The sequence below is a fragment of the Vigna unguiculata genome, chromosome 10, assembly GCF_004118075.2.
Source record: "Vigna unguiculata cultivar IT97K-499-35 chromosome 10, ASM411807v1, whole genome shotgun sequence".
NCBI lineage: Eukaryota > Viridiplantae > Streptophyta > Magnoliopsida > Fabales > Fabaceae > Vigna > Vigna unguiculata.
This window is the reverse complement of record NC_040288.1, coordinates 29,642,544-29,653,841: the sequence shown is the minus strand read 5'-3', so window position 1 is coordinate 29,653,841 and position 11,298 is coordinate 29,642,544. Positions and strand designations below refer to the sequence as shown.

At 29.1% G+C, this 11,298-nt stretch overlaps 1 protein-coding gene across 3 annotated transcripts; it reads left to right on the top strand.

Moving 5' to 3' along the window:
• The first annotated feature begins 7,786 nt into the window (after window positions 1-7,786).
• Window positions 7,787-10,996, top strand: LOC114166726 (scarecrow-like protein 6). 3 transcript variants are annotated; one of them, XM_028051511.1, is made up of 2 exons: window positions 7,788-8,951; window positions 9,120-10,996. In XM_028051511.1, exons 1-2 carry the CDS (start codon window positions 8,436-8,438, stop codon window positions 10,566-10,568), a joined length of 1,965 nt encoding a protein of 654 aa, XP_027907312.1. In that variant the 5' UTR covers window positions 7,788-8,435; the 3' UTR covers window positions 10,569-10,996. The 3 variants fall into 3 exon arrangements, with proteins under 3 accessions (XP_027907310.1, XP_027907312.1, XP_027907311.1); XM_028051510.1 differs by having other exon boundaries at window positions 9,117-10,996; XM_028051509.1 differs by having other exon boundaries at window positions 7,787-10,996.
• Window positions 10,997-11,298: the final 302 nt, after the last annotated feature.

The window sequence follows — 11,298 nt, the reverse complement described above, 5'->3', positions numbered from 1 at the left end:
TATGCTCCAAACACTATGCAAATAAAACTAAAGTTACCTAATCAAACCCCCAAAACGCCATGTGAGCATCCAAGGCAAATAGCATTGCAAAAGTAACAAAAAGAAAGCCAAAAAGTTCGTGTGAGGTCGAAAATGGTGGAAGAAGAGATCATGGGTTATTACATGGGTGTGCGTGTATTTTAAAAGTTCCATTTTTTTTTTGTCACCAAACTAGCTTTTACCCACCTTTTCTACATCTTTGCCAACCATATATCCTTCAATTTTAACTTTTTTTTTCTCTAAATTTTTTTGTGTCAATATTTGTTCTCTACCTCTCTTTTCTTTCTCTCTTTTTTTCCTAGTCAGCTTAGAAACAACGCATTCTTAGCAACCCACACATTTTGTTTTATCCTATAGCACACACACACACACACATATATATATATATATATATATATATATATATATATATATATATATATATATATATATATATATATATATATATATATATATATATATATATATATATATATATATATATATATATATATATACACACACAAAAAGCAAAGTTTGATATTAATATGAAACATCACATAGGTAGGTCCTCCAATAACAAAAAGAAAAGAAAAAACAATGTGCAAATTGGTCTCTTCCTTAGTTATGCACAAGTCTCTTTCTAAGATACACACATATTGGATGGAGCTTTGGCTCCACATAGAGCTAACCTCCAATTTATGATTTCCTTTCATTTTTTTCTCATCCAATCTTCTTCTCTTATCTTTCATCCCACTCTTTTTGTTATTTTCTTTTCTAATGTGGAAAACTAAGCTAGGTCAACCCACCATCCATTTCCATTGTCTTTTTCTTTCATATTTTTCATTTTTTTTTCTCTCTCAATGTATTTTCATATGTTAGAAAGTAAATTTGAGTGTTAGAAATATCATATATCTAATTATTTTAATTTTATTGATGGAGATATCATATATTTGATTCTCTTGTATATTATCAAATATTAATGTATTATAATGATATATTAAGTTTTATTTTTTTTCCTTGTATTATAAGATATTGTACTTTATATATTGGATAAGTTTTCAATAGATCAATATAAAAACTATATTTTAGTTGTTTTTCATCAAAGTGCATGTTTTTCCTTCTTATGACTTATATACATATCTAACAAGTATATTTCAATCTTATAAAATGAGTTTGTAATGTAAAATTTGTACTTACTTGTATATTATACATTTATTTTATATGTAGTCGATGAAAGATCTCTGACAATCATCCTTTTTATTATGATTTAGGATTATAAATTTGTTTAGAATAACTTCTTCGTGAATATTTAAATAAAATAAAATATGCTTTTTGAAATTAAACCATGTACTCAAATTAAAAAAAAAAAATTTAAAGGATAATGTTTCACTTTAATTAATTTATACCAAAATAGCTTGTAAAAAAAAATATTTTACTTTTTTATAATTTTGATTAACAAATCTATCCAAACCTATTTTGTTATTTGGGAAGAAGTACCATGGATGGTCATTGATCTCATAATTAAGAAATATCGTCTTGTTGAAGCTTGAAAATAATTTCCTAATAAATTATGCATGTCGTGACAAATGCATTTCCAAAAAGTTGTCTTCCAAAAAAAAAACGATAAAAGACGAGAGGATATTATACTATAATAAAAGTACGCAGTTTAGTGAATTTGGTTTAAAAAACACTTTTGAGAATCTGATTTTTCATGTCACGTCATATTTTCAGATTTCTTTTAGAGATTATATTTGAGATTAAAAGGCGGCATAATTTGTATATAACGAGTTTTAGTTTTTTTTTTTTTCTATACAAACTGTTAAGATAACCAACTCTTTTTAATCAAAAAACAACAATTATAATATACAAATTATAAATAATATATATTTAACTGAAATGCCCATGATACAAGTTCATTGACTTTTATGACTATTATCTTAATATATATATATATATATATATATATATATATATATATATATATATATATATATATATATCAAAAATCACTTTTAATTTTGGTTGTCAATATAAATAAAGTTAAACTAATTATGTTTAATAATCATATTTGTAAATTATAATATAAAAAAGAGGCTTGTCTATATTTTTATACAATGACGAATTTGTACATGGATAAAAAAAAGAATAAATATAAAAAATGTTACCTTAATTATCTTGCTACATGAAACATCAATTATGAGAATTGTCTTATTAGAGACCATTAGTGAACCAACATGAAGTAATGAAAGAGATGTGAAAAAAAAAAAGATGTTAATTATATTTCTCATGGTTGGTTAAAGAGTTTTTGTTGTATATATAAATGATGAATTGATGGCATTATTTTAGGGCAAGTGGTGACAAAAGTTGAGTTTTTCTCTGATATTGTAAGCATGCAGAGACACTGAAAGATAATGGCAAGAGAACAGATTGCACTATGCATTATTGAGACTTTCTCACAGATTTTGTTTTGAAAGAAAAGTAACTTAACAAAGAAACGAAAGCAATACTTCCAAAGAAAAAAAAACACATCCCAAGAAACTATATATGCAATGCCACTTTGAGCCAAAATTTGTGTGTGTTTGAGGCAATTATTGATCATAAATTATGTGCACTGGTTTCTGTTCTTTCGGTTATATGATACAAAATGAGTTTGTTGTTTATATATAATCCAAACAAAGCAAATTGACAACTCCATTCAGGCTGACCCATATGTGTCATGTCTTTTCTTTTGGGCTCTTATTTTTTTAGGGCATTCTCCAATTTTTTCAATCACAACCTTTCAATTCTTAGGGTTTGCATGGCATCATGTGATTATATAATTAACTAAGTTTTAGGTCAAATCTCATCACATAAAATAAACATCATATTTTCAATGAGTTTAGTTAAGATATGAATGTGCATAATAGTAATAATAATAATGTAAGAGCAAAATTTTATTATCATTGCAACTTTATGGAAAGTTCTAATTATTAGTTCATCTTTTTGTGTAGTGATAGACCTAATTTTAAGTGTCGTGCAAATTGGAGATTTATTATCATAACCACCAAATTATGAGAGTAGGTGGGGTCGGTATTAGTAAATAATTAGGAATCAATCAATAAAACACATGCTTAATTTCCATTTTCTTTCACTCCTTGTGTAAAGGTAATAGTGCAATTTAAAAAGTTATTTGAATAAATTGTTATTTTTTAATATTTTAATCCTTAATTTGTAATTTGGGGTTTTTTTTTTCTCTCTGCTATTTTAGATGTCAAAAAATATGTAATTTTAGTCCCTTTTAAATATTTCCTTCATCATTCCTATGTATCATACTATACATATAAGATTTTATCAATAATCATTTTTTACTACTTAACTTTTTTGAAATCTTTAAATGACTTCACATTTTTGTTCATTAGTGTCATTATAGCTACTTCTTTTATATGAGGTGTTTGATTATATAATTTTTTTTTTGTTTTAATTATCAGCATTTTCATTTTATAAGGAGTCACGTTAGGTACTTCTTGAAGACACTTATTGTTTTTGTCATTTGATAACATTTTTAACATTATATCATATTTTTCCTCTTTGGAGAAATTATGATCTTATCGTTAGACTTCTTAATTTAGTTTTAATCTTTTATTCTGTTATTCTTACTTTGAATTTGGAGTAATGGTTAGCATTGTGATTGAATTGAGTTTTATTTGATTTGTAGTTGTTGAAAGTTTCACATCAATTCGAAATAAAATAATTTTATAATATATAAGTAGAGTACAAATCTCATTTAAATTAGTTTTATGGGATTGAGTTAAACTTTAAGTCCAATTTTCTAAAATTTATTTTGTTTGATATATAAAAAAAAAACATATACATGACTTATTTATTAATTAGTTAAAATTTTTGGTAGTTAATATTAAAAATTAATTTAAATTTTAATTCCCAGACTAATTATAATATTTTATTGATAATAGGTAATATTTTTAGTTTATAAGATAATGTTTAACTTAATCAATATATTAATTAATTATTTTAGTCCATAAAATTTGTTGCTATTTAATAATATTTTTGTAGTGGAAATATCAATTTAATAAAGATCATAATGTCATTAATTGATGTCATCTAAAATTATTTTCAATTAATATTAGTTGAGATTATTTTTTTAACCTATATTAGTTGAAAATATCTCTCGACCGATTTTAATCAACATTTTCTTCATTAACATTAACCAAACTATTTTTATACTATTGCCAACTAGGTTTTTTTAATTACATTTGTAAACTAACCTCTGGTTGTGTAAATTACTTATGAGGATTATTTTTTTTATTAATTTTTGTAAGATTTTCTCGATCAATGTAAATGGAACTATTATTATTTGTAAATATTAGTCACTTTTTTATATTCATGGTGGTTAATTTGTATGGATGATTACATAGATTGTTGTTTAGTGTCACATGTTCGACTTGGTGACAATTTTTTTTTAGTAATTGAATTACTCTATATAAATAAGAAAACTAAAAATCAAATTATTTTATCTAAACTAAAAAACTTAAAAATTAAATAATTTTGAAATAAAATTTATTCAAATTTAATATACTTAAATTCTTAAAAATTATATAAAAAAAAATTATCCACAAGGTGAAAGAAAGTTTTGATGTGGAGATATGTACTACATATTTTACATGGGTTAGACTTTTAACCGAAGAGCTTGATACTTCTAGGTTATATAATTTAGGGTTGATATGTTTTTAGTTTATAAATTTTGACACAAAATTAGAATTCGTCCTTATCCAAAATTTTGATATATTTTAGTTTTTAAACTTTAGAAATGAATGAATATAGTCATTTTAATCCAATTACGTTAGATGGTTTTTACGTGTTAAATGCACTACCCAATAAATATTGGAGTAAAAACATGTAATAGTGTAAACAAATCAAATACTAACATAAAACACATTTGATATTAAAAAATTTAACGTATTTGGATTAAAAAGACTTTATCCACTAAATTTTAGAACTTGAAGACCAAAATATATCAAAATTAAATTTCATACATGATCGAATTTAAATTTCGTATCAAAATTCCGAACTTAAAAACATAGTTTACCTATAATTTATTTGGTGCCATATTCCATTGAATTTAAGTATCAAATTGTAGTTGTTGACATGCTCTCATCAGATCTGAATTCAATACAACTTTCACCAATGATTTTTTGACCATGTTAATCAAAGCAATATCATGCTGTAAGACTTTTATAAATTGGAAACTTTTATGCTCTTTTTCAATCATTTATTGATATGTATTGTTCTTACACAATTATTATGGTCTGCATTTTTCAAAAGAACTAAATAGAAAATAAATCTAGAGTTAAATATGAACATAATGAAGTTTCAAACCAATTAGAGAAACTATGTATATGGTTTGATGAATACAATGTAAAATTGCATATAAAAGTACTATGTAGTTTGCATATACACATGACATGAGCCAAAGATTAATAACATTTAGTTTTGAAAAAAAAAAACTGGCGTTAAAATTAAAGTAGATAGACTTTTTAATATTGAAAAATAAAAATTCTATATAACTTTATATTTTCCAAACTTATGCTAAGTGTAAAAATGGGTTTAAATTACTACACGTTTGATCTTGATTGAGATGGAAAAAAAGAATTAACTTTTCTAAATGTGGATCAATCTAAATTTAATTCACTTAAAATGTGTTTGAGTTAGGTTAAAAGTAGATTGATTCACAATTCAATTATAATAATCTTTTTCTTTTTGTTATTTTTTTAATATAATTATTTATTATTTTTAATTATATAGATGAAATATTTTTTAAAAACAATCAGATGTTATTCAATATTATTTGAATATTTAATTTATTTATATTTACTTATCTTATTATGTAGGTTGATTTTAATTGACAATTACTACATATGGTAAAATAGATGAGATTGTACTACCACAAATAAATGAGTCAAAAGTAAATAAATTTTGATTATATAATAATAAATTTATAAAATCACTTAAAAGAATAAAATATTTTTAAGTAAATCAACCTCACTTATTAACCTAAGTCAAATTATATTATAATTTTTCTAACTTACTAAATAATAAACTAAATTAAATTAACTCATTTTAAAACGATGTAAAATGACAAGTAATGTATCAAAATTTTATATTAATAATAACTCATAAAAGGAAAAAGTAAGTAATGACAATGAGAAAGTGAATTTGAAAATTTGAACTTTTAATCGATAAAAATGGAATTTTTATTTAAAAATAAACTCTTATCATTTAAAAAAATCATTGTTTTTTCTTTCATCTCTATTTTCTTTTCACTAGACTAAAAATAGCATAAAAAAGACATTGACAAAGGACGTTGGGTAGAAAGAAAACTAGAAACCAAACATGGTCCTAAGTTGTCAACACAGAAACATAATACCATGGCAAAGCATAATGATGTCTTGCCATGGAATCATAGCAAAACCATGACAACACATATGATATATATTGCTTCTAATAGTAGGTTGGCTAATTAAACGCCAATTATTGTCGAACGTTATTATGAGATTTTCTTAATTTCATTGCAAATTTTAGATAATCAATTTATCTTAATATCTAAAATGGAATACCAATAACTACTCTTTCCATAAAAATAACACTCTTTCTCTTTTCTTACTTGTTAGGGACATTACTTTATTTTAACATGTTAGCAATTATAATAATCCAATTCTAGCTACACCTTCACAACTATACCTACTCACAACCACTAATGACAAAGGAAAAATAAAGAGAATATAAGACAAAATTAACTTACAAAAGTAATATAAAATAAAAATTATTTATTTATTTGATATAATAAAATTAGGTGAAAAAAGAGAAACATACTTCAGCGTTATATTACTTGATTGATTTGACAAAAAATAATAAAAATATATAAATAATATATTAGGTTCTATTTTTTTTTAAATTACATACATACATACATATATATATATATATATATATATATATATATATATATTTATTTTCTCTCATTTTATCAAACACATCTTTTAGTTGTGTCATCATTATTTCCACGAAAGTAAAATTACACCGAAAATGTTATATACAAGAATTTAAGGGTTTGATTATTTTAATGTTTTGGATTGAAATGTTTTATTATTATAAATATATTTTATGATTTTTCTTCAAAACATCAATCATTAATTATTCAATTTCAAATGAAATAATAATTGTGTTTTTTTAATTTATTTGCAAATAAATTATATTAGTAGTCATATTTGTAATTCGTAAAAATGATATATTTATTAAGAATATGAAACTATTTGAAAATGATAATTTGTAATTATTTTTTTACCGACAAAATAACTATTTTTTTTAATGAGATTCAATAATTTATCCATATGCAAGTGTAGGGAACTTATTTAATTTTATTTAAACCTATTTATCAAAAACTATTACCAAGTTAGTTAGCCAAAGTTCAAACAATTGACCAAATCAAAATATCATATGATATGATATTGGGATAAGTTAAAATTGCCACCCTGCAATGCAGTGAGGCACTATGCATGTAGATGTAGTATGTGGACTATGCATGTATGGAGTATGACCTAAAAATGATAATAAATAATAATTATATAAATAAATAAATAAGAGATATGTGATGCTCACGCGCCACATTTGAGAATGGAAAAAAACAGTGAGATGAAAGCAACATTAGCAAAGGGAGAAAATTTACTGTGCAGACAACATAGACAACATAAACTAAAAAAAGTTAAAAAATAAAGTAGAAACAGTGATAGAGAGAGAAAGATAGCACTCCACCCCAGAAAACACAAGTAACAAAGAGTGTTTCCCACAGAAAACATAAGCAACAAAGAATCACATTCATGGCTTCCCCCCTTTACTTCAACAACTATTTGGAGCTTAATAAGCCACGGATCCAGAAAGAAAAGGACAAGCTTTGAGGCTGTTCTTCAAGTGGCTCTTCTTTTTTTCTTTATTTTTCTTGAACAAGCAAAAAAGAAGAATCACACTCATGGCTTTCTTCCTTCACTGCTGCTGTTTGGAGCATAACAAGCCACAGATCCAGAAAGAAAAAGACAAGCTTTATGGATGTTCAAGTTTTCATCTTTGGAACCCTGTGTGTGAGTTAGTGTCCATCACCAGTTTTGAATATCCCACCAAAATTCCGACCCTTCTTGCATCCCAAAATTTCACCTTTCTGAACTTTAGCATCTGAGTCTGCTTCATTTTCCAAGTCCTGTTTGTTTCTGGTTCTGGTTCTGGTTCTGTAGGCCAACCCCATTTGTTCAAAAACACCTGCTTTCAAACCGGTTTCGAACAAAGGTGCTAACTTTTGAAGAAACTGGAGTCTTTTGGGGTGGTTGGGTTTGTGGGCACTTGAAACTCTTGTTAGTTAACTTTCTTAGATGAAGGCCATGCCCTTTCCTTTTGAGGAGTTTCAAGGGAAGGGAGTGTTGGATTTTTCTTCAGGCTCAGATTCACTTTCATTGCTTTTGCATCATCCACAACCAAAGTGGACCATAGACAAAGAGGATTATTGCTATGTGGGCAGCACTGAGCCCACCTCAGTTCTTGACTCCAGAAGAAGCCCAAACTCTTCCACCATGTCCTCTTCCCTTGGCAGCAGCAACACCATCAGCAAGGGTGGCAGTGGTGGTGGTTCAACCAATAACACCACTTGTTACACCCCAACCCTTTCTCACAACCCTCCTCAGACACCATTGGAAACCGCCACAGAAAAATGTGGACTCAGAATGGAGGACTGGGAGACCCAAGATCAATCAATTCTCAGACTAATCATGGCAGATGCCGAAGACCCTTCTGTAGGGTTGAGCAAGCTCTTCCAGGGCACTGCCTGTGGCTCTCACCAAACCCTTGATTTCAATGCAGGTTTTGGCGTTGTGGATCAAGGGTTGAATATGGTAAGCATTGTTGATCCTTCAGGGAATAATTACCCTGCTTTCCCTTTCATTGCTGAGAATATAGATAACAAGACTGCTTCTTTGTCTGTTGGAGAATCAATGTTTTCTGTTTCTGGTAACAATTCTCTGTTGTTGTCCACATCTCCTTGTGGGTTTAACTCTCAGCAGCAAGTGATTGGAGAGGTGGATGAGAAGCCTCAAGTCATCAATCCCCAGTTTGAGTTAAACCAGACCCAAGTTCAATTCTCTGAGAACAACCCTTCTTTCTTTGTGCCAATGATGTATCCCCAATTGCAGGAACAGCAAGTTTTCTCTCAGCATCCACCAAAACGCCCTGGTTTTGAGCCTTCTGGGCACAGTTTTCAGGCTCCAAGGTTGCCCCTTTTGGATTCTGGACAAGACATGTTTGGTCGGAGGCAACAAACACAGCTTCCATTGTTTCCTCACCACATGCCACCACAGATTGTGCCATCTGCTAAACCGCAGAAGGCTAGTTCCACCGGAGAAGATGCAAGCCAGCAGCTTCAGCAGGCTATATTTGACCAGTTATACAAAACTGCTGAGCTGATAGAAGCTGGGAATCCGGTTCATGCGCAAGGGATATTGGCGCGGCTCAATCACCAGCTCTCCCCAATTGGTAGGCCTTTTCAGAGGGCTGCTTTCTACATGAAAGAGGCTTTGATGTCTCTGCTTCATTCAAATCCTCACAACAATGTCTTGGCTTTCTCACCCATCACTTCCATTTTCAAAATCGGAGCATACAAGTCCTTTTCTGAGATTTCACCAGTCATTCAGTTTGCCAACTTCACCAGCAACCAAGCCATCATTGAAGCCTTGGAAAGGTTCGATCGGATTCACATCATCGATTTTGATATTGGGTTTGGAGTTCAATGGTCTTCTTTCATGCAAGCACTTGCCATGAGGAGTAATGGTGTGCCTTCCCTCAAAATCACTGCCATTGTGTCTCCCCTCTCTTATGATGAGTTTGAGCTCAATGTGACTCAAGAAAAGTTGAACCAATACGCCAAAGACATCAACATGTCTTTTGAGCTCAATGTCTTGAGCATCGAGTCACTGAGCTCTCCCTCATGTCCTCTCTCTGTTCAGTACTATGATAATGAAGCAACTGCTGTGAACATGCCACTTTCCTGCTTCACAAACTACCCTACATTGTTTCCCTTGGTCCTTCGCTTTGTGAAGCAGCTTAGGCCAAAAGTTGTAGTCACTCTTGACAGAAATTGTGACCAATTGGATGCACCATTTTCCACCAACATAGTCCATGCTCTCCATTGTTACTCAGCCTTGCTTGAATCACTTGATGCTGTGAATGTGAACCTCGATGTCCTCCAAAAGATTGAAAAACATTTCATCTTACCAGCCCTTAAGAAAACCATAACATGCCCCCTCCGTTCACAGGAAAAACTACCTTCTTGGAGGAACATGTTTCTTCAATATGGCTTCTCTCCATTCACATTTAGCAACTTCACTGAAGCTCAAGCTGAGTGCTTGGTGCAGAAGGCACCTGTGAGGGGATTCCAATTGGAGAGAAAGCACTCATCTCTTGTTCTTTGCTGGCAGAGGAAAGAACTCATCACAGTTTCAACTTGGAGATGCTGAACTAATTATTATTACCTTATATTTTTAAAGGTGCTTGCTTCATAACTCACTACCTAGTTTATGTAATTTCTTATGTATTTAGGCTTTTCAATGAGATTCACCACCCATCTAGATTCTAATATTCTACAGTTGTGTGTTGCTTACCTCTTTAAATATTTCACATTTCTATATTGTCTAAGGATTGGTGAGTTTCATGGTTGTTGTCTTGAGGGCAAAGCAAATTGCTTTGGAAGAAAAGAACTATTTAGCCAAAAAGGGTGGTGACTGTGTTCATCTCCATGCTTTGGCTTTGTCTTGTTTGGTGATGATTACTGTATTAGGCGCTGAATTTGGCATACATGATCTTAATGTGTAGCATGAACATCTTGTGCCAATTTTATGTATATATATGCAGGTATTTTGTTATAGCATTTAATCTAGTTAACTTTGATGTATCATTCTTCAAGTGTTATCTTTCAAAGTTAACAAACTACAAAGAATCCTAGAAGTATTACCAATCCTTCTATGTATGTTTAGTATTTCTAGAATTTCTTCAAGAGTTTAATTACTTCAAGAACCACAGAAAAGAAGGACAAGTTTGGTGATTTACGCATTTGATCTTAGCAGAGAAATTCAAAAAAGGAAAACTTTGAAATATCATTTTTAGTGTGTTTGGATTAACTTTATGGAATGAAATAATCAATTAGTTTTTGGTGGTCAAGGAATTCAACCAATAGCTGCTTTTACTTTT